Raw genomic sequence first — 20,155 nt, forward strand, 5'->3', positions numbered from 1 at the left:
GCCATTCATTGTTCTGTACCGTTTCCTGCTGGAAAAAGGATGGTAACGATAACGATGGACTTGTTTTGCCATGCTTGGCAGGAGCCAGGTCAAATAACAGGTTTTATCTTCAATTTACTTTTAGCTTTACACAGCAGCAAAGAGATGGAGGTGTACCAGCCTGAGAGGAAGGAGAAGGAGAAGGAAAAGCAGGAGGAGGCGCAGGAGGAGGAGGAGGAGGAGGCCAGCCCTCCCAAACCTGTACCTCCTGACAGCATGTTCCTCTTCAAGGCATCCAATCCGTAAGACTCCCCTTCCTGCCCATGTCTTGGCATGCATTCTAGTGCGGTACTAATCAATTCAGTTCAGTTTTATGGAAGGACTCAGAAACACGTTTCTCTGATCCCTTTTAGTATACATAGGCTATTGTGTTTCTCTCTCTGCACACACTCCCTCATGCACTGTAGCTGTACAGCACTCTCACTCTCAGAAAAAAAGGGTATGGTTAGGGTACAGTATTGTTCCCTAGGGTACAAAAATATAAAAATCCACATAATGTGTCTTCAGAGGTACACATATGTGACTCGTTTCAGGAAACTAGGTGTATATTACGCGTCACTACTTCACAGGAGAGCCATTTGAATGTAAACCTTTAAAAAATATAAAAATTAGTTTTTTGGCAGAAATGCCTTCTGGAACATGTGAACTTTCATGTTCCTTAATAACAAACTTGTATGCCATCTGTAAATACAATTAAAATGGTTAAATTACGAGCCTAGTTGGTTTAGCCACAGAAAAGACAGCAACCTTCCCGCTAGCCATGATTGGCTGAGATAATGAGTGGGCTGGACATACCGAGAGATGAGTTCGGATTGGTCTGCCATGTAGCAGGCTTCTGTCTATTTGAGCTGGTCAGTATGTGTAGGTAATCCTGTCTAACGCGGCTTAAAAATATATATATCACGTAGTAGAACTGCATAAGTGTTGCTCTCCACTTTCTGGAGGACCGAGTTTTGAAATCAGTGGAATTAGAGTATGAAAGCTAAGGAGATGGAGAAAATACCTGTCTCCGGATTACATCTTCAAACTAAGGGCAACCATGGCATCCATGACAGAGAGGGAGAAGCGTACATCCATGTATACGGTTAAGATAGTCTAGCTAGCTACATTTTCAGATATGATGTTTCTAATTTAGTCAGAAAGTCATTTTCATTTCAAGTTAAAGTGTACTGTTAGCTAGCTAGCTAATGTTGGCTGGCTCGCTAGCTAACGTTACGTGTATGATCTGTGTAGTAATATTATTCATATCTCAGAGCCATTTGCTTTGCTAGTTATAACCTAAGTTAGCTAGCTAACATTGAACCTGGTTGGTTAGCTACCTGCAGATTCATGTAGGGTAGTAACATCATGAATTAGGATTATGGTTAATTGTTTAGCTAGCTAGCTACATGTCTTAACAAAAGACTCCACTATGCAAGTAACCATTTCAATAGAATGTTAAGGATGTCACTGCAACAACTGTTGATAGACTTAGCTAGCAAATTCGCTCTCGTCTGAGTGTGCCAGAGCACAGAATAACTGACGAATTTACGAACGCTCAACACCCGTTGAATATGGCCATGTCAGTAAACGTTGGCAAAAAAATGTAAATTGTTTCCAGCAGCACAGTTGCAGTCACCAACGCTCTGGATAACATAAAAACAGCCTAACCAGCTCTGCTAGGGCGAGTAAAATGGTCAGAGTGAGCTGTTCTCTCATTTGTGTCTGGAAGCAGCTAGCAAGCTAGCCAACGTTAGCCAGTTAGCTTGGATGCTTGACTGCTGTTGTTAGGACAGAACGCTCGGATCAACCTTTAAAGAGATGGGTGGGGCTAAAGCTTAAGAGGGTGTGAATGATGCTCTCCAGTAGATATACCAAAACATTCAAATGCCATTTTTTCAAAATTGAGGTTACAAGTTTATCAACTTTCAAAGCAGAATTACTTTCCCATTGTTCCTCAGCTGTAGTGTATGATATACAATGTTCTAGCTCTGAGTCTCTACTTTTATCCAATGTAAAAAACACAATTTCAAATGTTGCTACATTAGACCGAATCATGTCGGTCGGTCACATATGATCTCACCGTTCCGTACCTTTTAGGGTACATGTGTGGATAATCTAGTATGGTACATTTTTGTACCCAATATTTTGAATATAAAGGTACAATTACGCACAGTGCGGGTGTGGCTTTCAGTTAGTTATTTTTGGCCACACATGAGTGGAAGTGTTGTACAAGTTTAAGTGGTCTATGGTTATGTAAATAAGACTTTTAGCATGTCCGCTGCCAGTCCTGAAGTCTTTATAAAGGCTTACATAAGAGCATGTGACAATAAAATGCATTAATCCAAATTGTAGTGACCTTAAGGCCAGGTACTACAGGATAAAATTACATTTGAAAATCTACTTATCGATTTTTTGCTTTTTTGGTCCAATAATATTAGTAATTTCAAAAAGTTAAAATTAAAATGTAAAAAAGTTGATGACAATGTATATTTGCATTAGTTTATTGTACTACCATCATCAAAATGTAATGAATTGTAAACACTTTTAAATGGACAAACATTTACATTTACGTCATTTAGCAGACGCTCTTATCCAGAGCGACTTACAAATTGGTGCATTCACCTTATAGCCAGTGGGATAACCATTTTACAATATTATTATTATTATTTTATTTTTTGGGGGGGTGGGTTAAGGGGGGGTAGAAGGATTACTTTATCCTATCCCAGGTATTCCTTAAAGAGGTGGGGTTTCAAGTGTGTCCAGAAGGTAGTGAGTGACTCCGCTGTCCTGGCGTCGTGAGGGAGCTTGTTCCACCATTGGGGTGCCAGAGCAGCGAACAGTTTTGACTGGGCTGAGCGGGAACCAGCAGGCCAGAGGTGGATGAACGCAATGCCCTCATTTGGGTGTAGGCACTGATCAGAGCCTGAAGGTACGGAGGTGCCGTTCCCCTCACAGCTCCGTAGGCAAGCACCATGGTCTTGTAGCAGATGCGAGCTTCAACTGGAAGCCAGTGGCATGTGCGGAGGAGCGGGGTGACGTGAGAGAACTTGGGAAGGTTGAACACCAAACGGGCTGCGGCATTCTGGATGAGTTGTAGGGGTTTAATGGCATAGGCAGGGAGCCCAGCCAACAGCGAGTTGCAGTAATCCAGACGGGAGATGACAAGTGCCTGGATTAGGACCTGTGCCGCTTCCTGTGTAAGGCAGGGTCGTACTCTCTGAATGTTGTAGAGCATGAACCTACAGGATCGGGTCACCGCCTTGATGTTAGCGGGGAACGACAGGGTGTTGTCCAGGGTCACGCCAAGGTTCTTCGCACTCTGGGAGGAGGACACAATGGAGTTGTCAACCGTGATGGCGAGATCATGGAACGGGCAGTCCTTCCCCGGGAGGAAGAGCAGCTCCGTCTTGCCAAGGTTCAGCTTGAGGTGGTGATCCGTCATCCACACTGATATGTCTGCCAGACATGCAGAGATGCGATTCGCCACCTGGTTATCAGAAGGGGGAAAGGAGAAGATTAGTTGTGTGTCGTCTGCATAGCAATGATAGGAGAGGCCATGTGAGGATATGACAGAGCCAAGTGACTTGGTGCATAGCGAGAATAGGAGAGGGCCTAGAACTGAGCCCTGGGGGACACCAGTGGTGAGAGCACGTGGTGCGGAGACAGATTCTCGCCACGCCACTTGGTAGGAGCGACCTGTCAGGTAGGACGCAATCCAAGAGTGAGCCGCGCCGGAGATGCCCACCTCGGAGAGGGTGGAGAGGAGGATCTTATGGTTCACATTATCAAAGGCAGCAGACAGGTCTAGAAACACAAGAGCAGAGGAGAGAGAGTTAGCTTTAGCAGTGCGGAGAGCCTCCGTGACACAGAGAAGAGCAGTCTCAGTTGAATGACCAGTCTTGGAACCTGACTGGTTTGGATCAAGAAGGTCATTCTGAGAGAGATAGCAAGAGAGTTGGCTAAAGACGGCACGCTCAAGAGTTTTGGAGAGAAAAGAAAGAAGGGATACTGGTCTGTAGTTGTTGACGTCAGAGGGATCGAGTGTTGGTTTTTTGAGAAGGGGTGCAACTCTTGCTCTCTTGAAGACGGAAGGGACATAGCCAGCGGTCAAGGATGAGTTGATGAGCGAGGTGAGGTAAGGGAGAAGGTCACCGGAGATGGTCTGGAGAAGAGAGGAGGGGATAGGGTCAAGCGGGCAGGTTGTTGGGCGGCCGGCCGTCACAAGTCGCAAGATTTCATCTGGAGAGAGAGGGGAGAAAGAAGTCAAAGCATAGGGTAGGGCAGTGTGAGCAGGACCAGCAGTGTCATTTGACTTAACAAACGAGGATTGGATGTCGTCAACCTTCTTTTCAAAATGGTTGACGAAGTCATCCACAGAGGGGGGGAGGGTGAGGAGGATTCAGCAGGGAGGAGAAGGTGGCAAAGAGCTTCCTAGAAAGTGGCTTTAGCAGCAGAAACAGATGAAGAAAATGTAGAGAGGAGGGAGTGAAAAGATGCCAGGTCCGCAGGGAGTCTAGTTTTCCTCCATTTCCGTTCGGCTGCCCGGAGCCCTGTTCTGTGAGCTAGCAATGAGTCGACAAGCCACAGAGCAGGAGGGGAGGACCGAGCCGGCCGGGAGGATAGGGGACATAGAGAGTCAAAGGATGCAGAAAGGGAGGAGAGGAGGGTTGAGGAGGCAGAATCAGGAGATTGGAGGGAGAAGGATTGAGCAGAGGGAAGAGATGATAGGATGGAAGAGGAGAGAGTAGCGGGAGAGAGAGAGCGAATGTTGCGACGGCGCATTACCATCTGAGTAGGGGCAGAGTGAGTAGTGTTGGAGGAGAGCGAGAGAGAAAATGATACAAAGTAGTGGTCGGAGACATGGAGGGGAGTTGCAGTGAGATTAGTAGAAGAACAGCATCTAGTAAAGGTGAGGTCAAGCGTATTGCCTGCCTTGTAAGTAGGGGGGGACGGTGAGAGGGTGAGGTCAAAAGAGGAGAGGAGTGGAAAGAAGGAGGCAGAGAGAAATGAGTCAAAGGTAGAGGTAGGGAGGTTGAAGTCACCCAGAACTGTGAGGGGTGAGCCATCCTCAGGAAAGGAACTTATCAAGGCGTCAAGCTCATTGATGAACTCTCCAAGGGAACCTGGAGGGCGATAAATGACAAGGATGTTAAGCTTGAATGGGCTAGTGACTGTGACAGCATGGAATTCAAATGAGGAGATAGACAGATGGGTCAGGGGAAAAAGAGAGAATGTCCACATGGGAGAGATGAGGATTCCTGTGCCACCACCCCGCTGACCAGATGCTCTCGGGGTATGCGAGAACACATGGTCAGACGAGGAGAGAGCAGTAGGAGTAGCAGTGTTTTCAGTGGTAATCCATGTTTCCGTCAGCGCCAAGAAGTCGAGGGACTGGAGGGTAGCATAGGCTGAGATGAACTCTGCCTTGTTGGCCGCAGAACGGCAGTTCCAGAGGCTGCCGGAGACCTGGAACTCCACGTGGGTGGTGCGTGCAGGGACCACCAGGTTAGAGAGGCAGCAGCCACGCGGTGTGAGGCGTTTGTATAGCCTGTGCGGAGAGGAGAGAACAGGGATAGACAGAGGCATAGTTGACAGGCTACAGAAAATGGCTACAATAATGCAAAGGAGATCGGAATGAAATGAACTAAACATCTGGGAAAGCGAGAGAGCGGGGCCTCCCTCACTTACGTTTCACTGAAACACCCAAATATAACTCTCCCAACTTCCACCTCAGAAACTATAATTGTTGTAAACTACAGCGGTTCAATGTTTTCTAGGAATAGACTAACTTAGTTTATTCAGCTAGCTAACTTGGTACAGTATTCTTCCGTGAAAACCGTCCAGGGCACCTAGTCATATGACGCCACAGCCAACTAGCATGCCGGACTCCAACAACACGGTTTAGCACCAATACTCGGCCACAACAAACCACCAGTGTGTCAACACGCCAAGCAGATCATTTGTGTCCGTGTCTAACGTTGTGGGTTAGTCCCGACAGCTTGAGCGAGTCCGTCGTCAACTTAATTATCCAGTTAGTTAGCTAGAATAGTTAGCATACTAGCTAGCCATTGCTTTCTGCCAACGAAGAAACCCCTCCTCCCACGGCACGAACACACAGAGAGAGCCAAGCTAACGTTAACTAGTCACCCATGTCCTGAATTCACTTGAACGACTCTGGCTATCAGTATGTAAAAACAAAACACAAATGTAGGTTATAACTTACCCCTAGCAGCTACTGTTAGCTAGCCAAGTGCAAAGCTAGCCACTGTATTGACTCAGCCAGTTCACGTCTGTTCGCTAGGTCGTTCCAGCTATTGTTTAGTAGCTATCCAGGTAGCAACAAGCTAGCTACATTTCAAGCACAGTAGCCACTTACTACCTAACGTTAACGCTTCAGACAATGAGGTTAGAAAAACAGCTGAATGGTAGACATTATTGTATGTAATTATTGTAGGCAGCTAGCTGGCGTAAATACAGGTACTCTCAGGCGTGAAACAACTATCCACAGTTGCTAAAAGTTACCAGTAGCTACCCGCTAGCTAGTCCAGGTAGTGGGTTAGCTAGCTTTGTGCTTCACCGGGCTCAGCCGAATACAATACTAACCTACAATAATTATATACAACAACCCACGATAACTACCTACAATACCTAACTACAATCTAAATACATAGTTTAAGCTTTACTCGACAAAGCCCAAACTATGTATATAAGCCATATAAGCCAAGCTTACCTCCCGCCAGAGAGAGACACAACCTCACCCGACGACGACCGCACATGTAATAATTTCCATAATTTCAAAGCTCTCAACATTGAATCACACATCATTTAAAAGCCCATTTCATAGAGAATGTTACAAACTGGACTAAATGTGGTAACTTACTTTGAAAAGATGGTGATTGGGTCTAAATAGGTGTTTGGCGTTTGATAGTCTAAATTCAGTGTACTTGTCTGTAACTGCCATTTCCCGAAAGTCAGACTCTTCCCATACGCCAACAAATTTTTCTCAGCCTTAGAAGCATCTGAATTCACCAAATTTAGTCAAGACACTTCACTTTAGACTTATTCTCCAGATTTATACATAGGAAATTGTTGATATGTTGTTAAATGTTTATTTTAGATTACATTTTCTTCCCAAAAATTCGACACAAATTCATTTTACGTACCTTTCTTTAGTATTTTACTGATAGAAGATGAAAAACATATTTATCCACAATCTGCTATGTCAAAGTCCGGTCCTGAAGTGTCTTGACAAAATTTAGAAAATATGCGCATATTTAATTAAATATTACCTAATTTGCATACAATAGTTCTGAAAATGTGTAATACAAAAAAGTATTATATTTGTGTCCACATTCAACTGGTAAAAGTTGATTGTGATATGATTAATGGAAAAAAATACCCTATTAGGGTGTGGTGTCTGGCTTTAACCCTTTAATCCTCTGTAGCTCAATTGGTAGAGCATGGCGCTTGTAACGCCAGGGTAGTGGGTTCGATCCCCGGGACCACCCATACGTAAAAATGTATGCACACATGACTGTAAGTCGCTTTGGATAAAAGCGTCTGCTAAATGGCATATTATTATTATTATTATATTATAACACTGAGAGACCTAATGGTTAAGGTGTTGGCTTGACAGTTGCTGGACTCAGGTTCAAGTCCTGGTCAGGGCTACCCTCTGAATTCGCTACATTTGTGTCAGAATTAGGATGGCAGAGAGGTGTGTACATGTGAGGGACTTGGTATAGAGAAGATGCACATGTTTGGCACTTAAAAGGAACAAACGGCTTTGTCACTGGTGGTACCCTATAAAGGCACATTTGTACCTTTTTCTATCTTATCCCCAAAGGTACACAATTGGCTCTTTTAAGGTACAAACTGCAAGGGTACAATTATGTACCTATAACTAATGGTACAATGGGCATACCTTAGAGGGTACCACTACAGTGGCAAGCGTTTGTACCCCTTTAAGTACAATTCTGTACCTTTTTTTCTGAGAGTGTATGAGCGACCATTAGTGTATCTGATACTGTCAACTCCTCTTTTTTGATCTGTAGGATCAGGAGGATCTGTCACTATGTGGTGACCATGCGCTACTTTGAGATGACCATCTTGCTGGTGATCGTGGCTAGCAGCATCGCTCTGGCTGCTGAAGACCCTGTGTGCACCAATTCTGACAGAAACAGGGTAAGTTCAATATGATTTTGGAATGTTTGTATCAGTGACGTGAAGATGTGTATTTCCTCTCACATAATTGTTGGATGTGTTTGCTTTTCTAGGTTCTCCGTTACTTTGATTACGTCTTTACTGGAGTCTTCACGTTTGAAATGATCATAAAGGTGAGATACTCAAAGAGAAATGATCAATTATGAACCTCCTAAAACTATGCACAGAAATACACTTGTAACATTGTTTTTAGTGTAGTAACTTATGTTGTCTTTTGTGTGTGTGTGTTTGTGTTTATGTGTATCTATGTTGTGTGTGTGTGGGCACGTGCGTGTGTGTGGTTGTGTATCTATGTTGTCGTGTGTATGTGTGCGTGTGTCCTCCAGATGATTGACCTGGGCCTACTTCTGCACGACGGCTCCTACTTCCGTGACCTGTGGAATATTCTGGACTTCATCGTGGTGGTGGGAGCTCTGATCGCCTTCGCTCTGACGTGAGTCACAACGCTTCTGGTGCTGGATTAGTAATCACACTGACTCACCGACTCACATCTTTATATACTGCACTGTAGCAAATCTCAAAATATATAAAACTAAGTGTCTGACATGCATCTTCTGGTTGATGCCTCATGCAGTGATATAAATATTACATTTCCTATGTCTTTGTTTTAACCCTTTCCCCTCTGACAGGTGAACATGTTAATTAACTTTCAGTCTCTTGTAGGCTAACAGACTAATAACGTAATCAAGTAGCTAGCTAGCGCTCACAAGATTTAGTTCTGGGTTGCGAGATTAATTAACTTGTGCTTCTCCCCTGCCTTATACACTGCTCAAAAAAATAAAGGGAACACTTAAACAACACAATGTAACTCCAAGTCAATCACACTTCTGTGAAATCAAACTGTCCACTTAGGAAGCAACACTGATTGACAATACATTTCACATGCTGTTGTGCAAATGGAATAGACAACAGGTGGAAATTATAGGCAATTAGCAAGACACCTCCAATAAAGGACTGGTTTTGCAGGTGGTGACCACAGACCACTTCCCAGTTCCTATGCTTCCTGGCTGATGTTTTGGTCACTTTTGAATTCTGGCGGTGCTTTCACTCTAGTGGTAGCATGAGACGGAGTCTACAACCCACACAAGTGGCTCAGGTAGTGCAGCTCATCCAGGATGGCACATCAATGCGAGCTGTGGCAAGAAGGTTTGCTGTGTCTGTCAGCGTAGTGTCCATGGCATGGAGGCGCTACCAGGAGACAGGCCAGTACATCAGGAGACGTGGAGGAGGCCGTAGGAGGGCAACAACCCAGCAGCAGGACTGCTACCTCCGCCTTTGTGCAAGGAGGAGCAGGAGGAGCACTGCCAGAGCCCTGCAAAATGACCTCCAGCAGGCCACAAATGTGCATGTGTCTGCTCAAACGGTCAGAAACAGACTCCATGAGGGTGGTATGAGGGCCCGACGTCCACAGGTGGGGGTTGTGCTTACAGCCCAACACCGTGCAGGACGTTTGGCATTTGCCAGAGAACACCAAGATTGGCAAATTCGCCACTGGCGCCCTGTGCTCTTCACAGATGAAAGCAGGTTCACACTGAGCACATGTGACAGACGTGACAGAGTCTGGAGACGCCGTGGAGAACATTCTGCTGCCTGCAACATCCTCCAGCATGACCGGTTTGGCGGTGGTTCAGTCATGGTGTGGGGTGGCATTTCTTTGGGGGGCCGCACAGCCCTCCATGTGCTCGCCAGAGGTAGCCTGACTGCCATTAGGTACCGAGATGAGATCCTCAGACCCCTTGTGAGACCATATGCTGGTGCGGTTGGCCCTGGGTTCCTCCTAATGCAAGACAATGCTAGACCTCATGTGGCTGGAGTGTGTCAGCAGTTCCTGCAAGAGGAAGGCATTGATGCTATGGACTGGCCCGCCCGTTCCCCAGACCTGAATCCAATTGAGCACATCTGGGACATCATGTCTCGCTCCATCCACCAACGCCACATTGCACCACAGACTGTCCAGGAGTTGGCGGATGCTTTAGTCCAGGTCTGGGAGGAGATCCCTCAGGAGACCATCCGCCACCTCATCAGGAGCATGCCCAGGCGTTGTAGGGAGGTCATACAGGCACGTGGAGGCCACACACACTACTGAGCCTCATTTTGACTCATTTTAAGGACAATACATCAAAGTTGGATCAGCCTGCAGTGTGGTTTTCCACTTTAATTTTGAGGGTGACTCCAAATCCAGACCTCCATGGGTTGATAAATTTGATGTCCATTGATCATTTTTGTGTGATTTTGTTGTCAGCACATTCAACTATGTAAAGAAAAAAGTATTTAATAAGATTATTTCATTCATTCAGATCTAGGATGTGTTATTATAGTGTTCCCTTTATTTTTTTGAGCAGTGTATATACTTATGACTGTGTGTTGATTTCTCTGTTGTGGATATAGCTGTAACTGTGATCCTCATTGTGTATCTCTATTTATGCTTCTATTTCTCTGTTGTTCCTGGGGAATTTATCACTGTTGGGGCTTCCAGGAATGTGATTGGGTAAAGCAAACACTTCTCACTCTCATACTTGTCATGTACAATTTGTCATACACTTCTCATAGAATTCTCATGTACTTCCCATACTTCTTGTACACAATTCACCATGTCTTTTGTCAGATACTTCTCACTCAGCTACGAAACTTTAAAGTACTGAATACAAATGAATTCATATTACTCTGATAATCTTCTTTATAGTATTGTTTTTCATCAAAAGATGGAGATATTTTTTGTTAATGTGTGTGTGTGTGCGTGTGTACGTGCACTCGCTCGTGCATGTGTGCGTGCATGCATGTGTGTCTTCTGTCCCCACAGTACACTAAAACACATCTCTATATCAACAGGAACCACAAAGGCAGAGACATCAAGACCATCAAGTCCCTCAGGGTCCTGAGAGTCCTACGACCTCTGAAGACCATCAAGAGACTCCCCAAACTCAAGGTACTGTACTGTGTATATGTTCATATATATTCATCTGCCAACATGTCAATGTTTAGTTGACCTTGGCTTCTTCATTAAAATGAATGAAATCTTTCAAGGAATTTCCAGTGAATGTGGGTTTTTACCTTCGATCTGTGCTACCATGTCATTATGTTATCATCTCTCCTCCTCCTATACAGGCAGTGTTTGACTGTGTGGTGACGTCCCTGAAGAACGTCTTCAACATCCTCATCGTCTACAAGCTCTTCATGTTCATCTTCGCTGTCATCGCCGTGCAGCTCTTCAAGGGAAAGTTCTTCTATTGCACCGACAGCTCCATTGACACAGAGAAGGAGTGCCAGTGAGTCAAACACACAGATATACACACTGACTGCTGCCCCCACTTACAGTACACCCACTGGAATAAACAAAGACATACAACACATTGATCTTACTAATTTATCTCTTCATAATCTAATGAAGAAATAAATATAATTAAGTCGTGATCATCCACACACCACCCATTTTGTGAGTGATCAGAGGAATCCCAACCTCTGGCTCTGTCCCCTAACCTCCATTCTGTTTCCTACAGAGGTTACTACATAGACTATGCTCGAGACAAGAAGGAATTGAAGAAGAGGGAGTGGAAGAGACATGAGTTCCACTATGACAATGTCTGCTGGGCTCTGCTCACCCTCTTCACCGTTTCCACAGGAGAGGGCTGGCCGCAGTGAGTCCCTGATGTTCCCAGCACTATACTCTTAGAAAAAAGGGTTCCAAAAGGGTTCTTCGACTGTCCCCATAGGAGAACCCTTTTTTGTTCCAGATAGAACCCTTTTTGGTTCCAGGTAGAATGCTTTTGGTTTCCATGTAGAACCCTCTGTGAAAATGGTTTTTCATGGAACCCAAAAGGGTTCTTCCTGCAACCAATAGGGTTCTACCTGGAACCAAAAAGGACTCTTCAAACGGTTCTCCTATGGGGACAGCCGAAGAACCCTTTTAGGTTCTAAATAGCACCTTTTTTTCTAAGAGTGTATGCTCTAACACCAAATGAATGCCATTTGATAGGGGATTCAGAGAGACCGTTTTGATATTAGTCTCTCTCTCTCTCTCTCTCTCTCTCTCTCTCTCTCTCTCTCTCTCTCTCTCTCTCTCTCTCTCTCTCTCTCTCTCTCTCTCTCTCTCTCTCTCTCTCTCTCTCTCTCTCTCTCTCTCTCTCTCTCTCTCTCTCTCTCTCTCTCTCTCTCTCTCTCTCTCTCTCTCTCTCTCTCTCTCTCTCTCTCTCTCTCTCTCTCTCTCTCTCTCTCTCTCTCTCTCTCTCCAGGGTCCTGCAGCATTCTGTGGACGTGACAGAGGAGGACAGGGGTCCAAGTCGGGGCAACAGGATGGAGATGTCCATCTTCTACGTCGTCTACTTCGTGGTCTTCCCTTTCTTCTTTGTCAACATCTTCGTCGCTCTCATCATCATCACCTTCCAGGAACAGGGGGATAAGATGATGGAGGAGTGCAGCTTGGAGAAGAACGAGGTACAGGACAGAAAAGCGGCATACAAATGCACTCCCAGTCTACTGTAGCTTGAACATACTTAACTCATACACAAATTCTTACAATACAAACACAGAAAGCATTAGACCTATCACTAAAAGCTTCAGTCATACAAAAGTTATACTTAAATCCGAACTGGTTCTCTAGCAAATTAGTAAGATTGTCTCAACCCATGTTCAAGAATGGCCTTTTTCCCTTTATTCAGATTACAACCTCTCACTTTCAGTTATTTGAAAAGGAAATAATCTCCCAAATATCACTATTTCTAAAACAAGCCATAGAAAGTTGGTTGCAATTTCAATTTAATCCTTCAGAAACGACAGAACAAATAATGCAACAAATATTGTGGTTAAACTCAAATATACTAATTGATAAGAAAACATTATTTTTTTAAAGAATGTTTAAAAAAGGTATAATCTTCGTAAATTATATCATAGGTAGGACTGGTGGAGTGATGTCGCACATGCAGCTAACAAAAACATATGGAAATGTCTGCTCTACCCAAAATTACAACCAAATAATAGCAGCATTACCGCAAAAATGGAAGAGGAAAGTGGAAGGGGGAAAAAGTAAAGAACTTGTCTGTCGGCCCTGCATTAAAGAACATAATTGGTTAAAGAAAATTGTGATAAATAAAAAAAGTTTACCAGTTTCATTTAAGGACCAAAGGATTGACAGGAGGGTTAACTCCTGTCTCAGCTCCTCCTGTTGCCTGGCCAGCTCCTCTCTCCGTGCATCCACAAATTCCTTCTCCCTTTGGGCCTCCTGCAGCGCCTCCTTCTGAAGTGAGAGCTCCTGCTCCCTCTTCTCTAACAGCCCCCGTAATGTGGTGGCCTCCTCTCTCATACTGCTGATCCGCAGGTCTTGGAGGACCTCTACAATAGCGGCCTCCTCCTCCACAGTCAGCCCTTTCACTGCCTCCTGCTGCTTCGTCGACCACCCCGTGTGCCCCCGCAAAACATGTTCTTGGGGTTGCCTCTCGGAGTCGCCGTCAATCCTCTCCTACCTGGGCTTCTACCATCGCCCAGGGTCCTTTCACAGCAAATATCTCCTCCCAAGACCACATCTTCCCCACCTGTGTCCAGGGTGTTTGCTCCTCCTGGGCACGCTGCTTGGTCCGTATGTGGTGGAATCTTCTGTCACGTTCGTTGAGTACAGAATTGGCCCAAGGTGCAGCGTGGAATGCATACATGTTTATTAACGAAGTTACAGACGACAAAACAATAAAAGCAACATAACGTGAAGCTCACAATGGCTACACACAAACAAGCCAAACAAGAGTCAAGATCCCACAACATAGGTAGGCAAAATGGCTACCTAAGTATGATCCCCAATCAGAGACAACGATCGACAGCTGCCTCTGATTGGGAACCACACCCGGCCAACATAGATCTACAAACATAGAATGTACACATAGAAATACACACCCTGACCAAACCAACTAAAGAAAACCGGTCTCTCAAGGCCAGGGAGTGACACTTAAGGACAACAAAGTCAAGGTATTGGAGTGGCCATCACAAAGCCCTGACCTCAATCCTATAGAACATTTGTGGGCAGAACTGAAAAAGCGTGTGCGAGCAACAAGGCCTACAAACCTGACTCAGTTACACCAGCTCTGTCAGGAGGAATGGGTCAAAATTCACCCAACTTATTGTGGGAAGCTTGTGGAAGGCTACCCAAAACGTTTGACCCAAGTTAAACAATTTAAAGGCAATGCTACCAAATACTAATTGAGTGTATGTAAACTTCTGACCCACTGGGAATGTGATGAAAGAAATAAAAGCTGAAATAAATCATTCTCTCTAATATTATTCTGACATTTCACATTCTTAAAATAAAGTGGTGATCCTAACTGACCTAAGACAGGGGATTTTTACTAGGATTAAATGTCAGGAATTTATCAGCAACCATCAGTCCTGTGTTCCAATGGCATGTTGGGTTTGCTAATCCAAGTTTATCATTTTAAAAGGCTAATTGATCATTAGAAAACCCTTATGCAATTATGATAGCACAGCTGAAAACTGTTGTGTTGATTAAAGAAGCAATAAAACTGGCCTTCTTGAGACTAGTTGAGTATCTGGAGCATCAGCAATTGTGGGTTCGATTACAGGCTCAAAATGGCCAGAAACAAAGAACTTTCTTCTGAAACTTCTTGTTCTGAGAAAAGAAGGCTATTCTATGCGAGAAATTGCCAAGAAACTGAAGATCTCGTACAATGCTGTGTACTACTCCCTTCACAGAACAGCGCAAACTGGCGCTAACCAGAATAGAAAGAGGAGTGGGAGGCCCCGGTGCACAACTGAGCAAGAGGACAAATACATTAGAGTGTCTAGTTTGAGAAACAGGCGCCTCACAGGTCCTCAACTGGCAGCTTCATTAAATACAGTGGCTTGCGAAAGTATTCACCCCCCTTGGCATTTTTCCTATTTTGTTGCCTTACAACCTGGAATTAAAATGGATTTTGTGGGGGTTTGTATCATTTGATTTACACAACATGCCTACCACTTTGAAGATGTAAAATATTTTTTCTTGTGAAACAAACAAGAAATAAGACAAAAAAACTGAAAACTTGAGTGTGCATAACTATTCACCCCTTCCAAAGTCAATACTTTGTAGAGCCACCTTGTGCAGCAATTACAGCTGCAAGTCTCTTGGGGTATGTCTCTATAAGCTTGGCACATCTAGCCACTGGGATTTTTGCCCATTCTTCAAGGCAAAACTGCTCCAGCTCCTTCAAGTTGGATGGGTTCCGCTGGTGTACAGCAATCTTTAAGTCATACCACAGATTCTCAATTGGATTAAGGTCTGGGATTTGACTAGGCCTATCCAAAACATTTAAATGTTTCCCCTTAAACCACTCGAGTGTTGCTTTGGCCGTATACTTAGGGTCATTGTCCTGCTGGAAGGTGAACCTCCGTCCCAGACTCAAATCTCTGGAAGACTGAAACAGGTTTCCCTCAAGAATTTCCCTGTATTTAGCGCCATCCATCATTCCTTCAATTCTGACCAGTTTCCCAGTCCCTGCCGATGAAAAACATCCCCACAGCATGATGCTGCTACCAACATGCTTCACCGTGGGGATGGTGTTCTCGGGTGATGAGAGGTGTTGGGTTTGCGCCAGACATAGCGTTTTCCTTGATAGCCTCATCTGACCAGAATACCTTCTTCCATATGTTTGGGGAGTCTCCCACATACCTTTTGGCGAACACCAAATGTGTTTGCTTATTTTTTTCTTTAAGAAATTGCTTTTTTATGGCCACTCTTCCGTAAAGCCCAGCTCTGTGGAGTATACAGCTTAAAGTGGTCCTATGGACAGATACTCCAATCTCTGCCGTGGAGCGTTGCAGCTCCTTCAGGGTTATCTTTGGTCTCTTTGTTGCCTCTCTGATTAATGCCCTCCTTGCCTGGTCCGTGAGTTTTGGTGGGCGGCCCTCTCTTGGCAGGTTTGTTGTGGTGCCATATTCTTTCCATTTTTTAATTTTGGATTTAATGGTGCTCCGTGGGATGTTCAAAGTTTCAGATATTTCTTTAGAACCCAACCCTGATCTGTACTTCTCCACAACTTTGTCCCTGACCTGTTTGGAGAGCTCCTTGGTCTTCATGGTGCCACTTGCTTGGTGGTGCCCCTTGCTTAGTGGTGTTGCAGACTCTGGGGCCTTTCAGAACAGGTGTATATATACTGAGATCATGTGACACTTAGATTGCACACAGGTGGACTTTATTTAACTAATTATGTGACTTCTGAAGGTAATTGGTTTCACCAGATCTTATTTAGGGACTTCATAGCAAATGGGGTGAATAAATATGCACGCACCACTTTTCCGTTATTTATTAATTTTGTATTAATTTTTTTTCATTTCACTTCACCAATTTGGACTATTTTGTGTATGTCCATTACATGAAATCCAAATAAAAATCCATTTAAATTACAGGTTGTAATGCAACAAAATAGGAAAAACGCCAAGGAGGATGAATACTTTTGCAAGGTACTGTAGTACCGCAAAACACCAGTCTCAACGTCAACAGTGAAGAGGCGACTCCGGGATGCTGACCTTCTAGGCAGAGTTGCAAAGAAAAAGCCATATCTCAGACTGGCCATCAGTCGTGTGTTCCAATGGCACGTTGTGTTTGCTAATCCAAGTTTATCATTTTAAAAGGCTAATTGATCATTAGAAAACCCTTTTGCAATTATGTTAGCACAGCCCGAAACTGGCCTTCTTGAGACTAGTTGAGTATCTGGAGCATCAGCAATTGTGGGTTTGATTACAGGCTCAAAATGGCCAGAAACAAATAACTTTCTTCTGAAACTCGTCAGTCTATTCGTGTTCTGAGAAATGAAGGCTATTCCATGCGAGAAATTGCCAAGAAACTGAAGATCTCGTACAACGTTGTGTACTACTCCCTTCACAGAACAGCGCAAACTGGCTCTAACCAGAATAGAAAGAGGAGTGGGAGGCCCCGGTGCACAACTGAGCAAGAGGACAAATACATTAGAGTGTCTAGTTTGAGAAACAGGTGCCTCACAGGCAGCTTCATTAAATAGTACCCGCAAAACAACAGTCTCAACGTCAACAGTGAAGAGGCGACTCCGGGATGCTGACCTTCTAGGCAGAGTTGCAAAGAAAAAGCCATATCTCAGACTGGCCAAATAAAAAGAAAAGATTAAGATGGCCAGTCTGAGATATGGCTTTTTCTTTGCATCTCTGCCTAGAAGGTCAGCATCCCGGAGTCGCCTCTTCACTGTTGACGTTGAGACTGGTGTTTTGCTGGTACTATTTAATGAAGCTGCCAGTTGAGGACCTGTGAAGCATCTGTTTTTCAAACTAGACACTCTAATGTATTTGTCCTCTTGCTCAGTTGTGCACCGGGGCCTCCCACTCCTCTTTCTATTCTGGTTAGAGCCAGTTTGCGCTGTTCTGTGAAGGGAGTAGTACACAGTGTTGTACGAGATCTTTAGTTTCTTGGCAATTTCTCGCATGGAATAGCCTTCATTTCTCAGAACAAGAATAGACTGACGAGTTTCAGAAGAAAGTTATTTGTTTCTGGCCATTTTGAGCCTGTAATCGAACCCACAATTGCTGATGCTCCAGATACTCAACTAGTCTCAAGAAGGCCAGTTTTATTGCTTCTTTAATCAACACAACAGTTTTCAGCTGTGCTAACATAATTGCAAAATGATTTTCTAATGATCAGTTAGCCTTTTAAAATGATAAACTTGGATTAACAAACACAACGTGCCATTGGAACAATATTCCATTAAAAATAAAAAATAAAAAATAAAAAATTACCCAGGATTTCATGAAATTAATTCACCTATAATAACCATCTTGGTAACTCAATCAGATATACACTTTTCATTGATCACAATAATCGTAACAATTTAATTCCTGATTTATTTATCTTATTTTTATTCTCTCTCCGTCAGAGGGCATGCATTGACTTTACCATCAGTGCCAAGCCCCTGACGTGCTACATGCCTCAGAACAGACAGACCTTCCAGTACCGGCTGTGGCACTTTGTGGTGTCACCATCGTTTGAGTACACAGTGCTGGTCATGATCGCCCTCAACACTGTGGTGCTCATGATGAAGGTATGGAACCTATATATTTTTAACACAGCTATACATGACAATATGTGCAGGCCTTTGTAAGAATCTAGTTTCACTCTCAAAGTCTCTAATCCGTAGGAGAAAGCCCAATGTAACCGTGTTTGTCTGATAACAGTTTAATATTACACATCTCTGACTCTTCCTATTAAATATGTTACCCTCTTCTTTGCCATCGCTCTACGGAGGTTGACATTTATTGTCATGAGTTGTGCCCTGGAGGCAGAACTGAGAGGTTTCTACTAGATGGGCCTGCTGCAAAGTCAAAATTGGCTATATTGTAAAGATTGGTTAAAACAAAAATTTGCTTTTTGGTCTTAATTTAAGGTTAGAGTTAGGCATTAGGGTTAGCAGTGTGGTTAAAGTTAAGGTTAGGTTATATTTAAAATCAAATTGTATGACTTTGTGGCTGTGCCAGCTAGTAACCACTCTGCAGAGCTGCCTCCAGTACATGAGTCATCTCAATAAATGCCAACCTGCTCACTGTTTGATACATCTGGTCTTACCCTGACTGTGTCCTCTTTATCTACAGTACAACTCCGCTCCAGCAGCGTATGATACGGTATTGAAGCACCTGAACACAGCCTTCACCGTTCTCTTTTCCCTGGAGTGTATCCTCAAGATCATGGCCTTTGGTTTTGTGGTAAGCAAGACAATAGGACATTAGTGAACTGTTGGTAAAATGTAATTAACTGATCCAATGACATGGTAGCATGTTCAGATATATCCTTTCCATTCAAGAACGAAGCCTTGCTATTGTCGAATGGTGTTCATTTGCCCCCTGACAGAACTATTTTCGAGACACTTGGAACATTTTTGACTTCATCACCGTGCTCGGCAGCATCACTGAGATCGTTGTGGATTTACAGGTAATGTTTCGCTCTAGCTCATTAACCTTTACTTTATAACCATTCTGATCCAGGAGCTTGTAGTCCTGTAAAGCTTTTTCTCTCAGTAGAAACTAGGCTATTAAAGTTGTAAACTCACTTGAGCACCTTTCAATCAAATCTATCTCTATATGTCCCAATCTGCCTATGTGCTGTCTTTGCCTTTCTCTAACACCTTCTCTCTCCCCGGACCCTTCTCCTTTCTGTATATTCCTTGCCCTCTCCACCTCTCTATATTTCCTGTGGTCTGTCTATCTCAGTCAATAAACACGTTCAATATGAGTTTCCTGAAGCTGTTCCGGGCTGCCAGGCTGATCAAGCTGTTGAGGCAGGGCTACACCATACGAATCCTGCTCTGGACCTTCGTGCAATCGTTTAAGGTCAGCCATGTTCTCCCCTACTTTTACCATCTTTCGTCCACTTAAAAAATATCCAACTTTGTTACCATAAATGGTTTTTTGTCTTTATTTTGTGTGTCCCTTGTCCCAGTACACTTCGATGGACCTACAGCAGTGGTCACCAACCTTTTCTGAGTCAAGATCACTTTCGCAGTCAAAAAGCAAGCCGAGATCTATCATTAAACTAATATAAACAGTTCTGTAGGAATTAGGTTTGTGCAGTAGGCCTAATACATTTTCACAGCATATTGGCTATATGCCTGGCCTGCAAACATTGTTCTTCTCAGACCATATTATATTTCAAAACTCGAGCTTTGATAACAAAATAGATCAGTTGGTGTAGCACTTGCGAGGCACAGCTGAGCATAAATTGAAATAATTTGCTAATAACTAAATTTTTTATTTTACTGGACTGATGGTACCTGCATCTGATGGTCATGGTGCTTTCAAGACAACTGGGAACTCTGAAAAAACTAGGTCAAATCATGATGTCAGTGAACTTCCGGTCGGAAAGTCGACGCTCTAGAAAGATGCCCGAATTTCCGAGTTGGATGACCGTTCAAAATGATTT

General features: G+C 43.9%; 1 protein-coding gene across 6 annotated transcripts in view; it reads left to right on the forward strand.

The window, feature by feature from the left end:
* The window catches only part of LOC121581022 (voltage-dependent R-type calcium channel subunit alpha-1E-like), a 92,154-nt gene that overhangs the window by 50,609 nt on the left and 21,390 nt on the right, over window positions 1–20,155 (forward strand). For 4 of the 6 annotated variants that reach the window (XM_041896329.2, XM_041896325.2, XM_041896324.2 and 1 more), the window contains 13 exons: window positions 125–281; window positions 8,076–8,205; window positions 8,298–8,357; window positions 8,571–8,677; window positions 10,721–10,732; window positions 11,074–11,170; window positions 11,350–11,510; window positions 11,742–11,879; window positions 12,474–12,675; window positions 18,120–18,284; window positions 18,832–18,942; window positions 19,088–19,168; window positions 19,447–19,566. In XM_041896329.2, coding sequence (XP_041752263.2) covers window positions 125–281; window positions 8,076–8,205; window positions 8,298–8,357; window positions 8,571–8,677; window positions 10,721–10,732; window positions 11,074–11,170; window positions 11,350–11,510; window positions 11,742–11,879; window positions 12,474–12,675; window positions 18,120–18,284; window positions 18,832–18,942; window positions 19,088–19,168; window positions 19,447–19,566 — 1,541 coding nt within the window. The remainder of the gene's footprint in view (window positions 1–124; window positions 282–8,075; window positions 8,206–8,297; window positions 8,358–8,570; window positions 8,678–10,720; window positions 10,733–11,073; window positions 11,171–11,349; window positions 11,511–11,741; window positions 11,880–12,473; window positions 12,676–18,119; window positions 18,285–18,831; window positions 18,943–19,087; window positions 19,169–19,446; window positions 19,567–20,155) is intronic. The other 2 variants (XM_041896327.2, XM_041896328.2) reach the window with 1 other exon arrangement.

The sequence above is a fragment of the Coregonus clupeaformis genome, chromosome 14, assembly GCF_020615455.1.
Source record: "Coregonus clupeaformis isolate EN_2021a chromosome 14, ASM2061545v1, whole genome shotgun sequence".
NCBI lineage: Eukaryota > Metazoa > Chordata > Actinopteri > Salmoniformes > Salmonidae > Coregonus > Coregonus clupeaformis.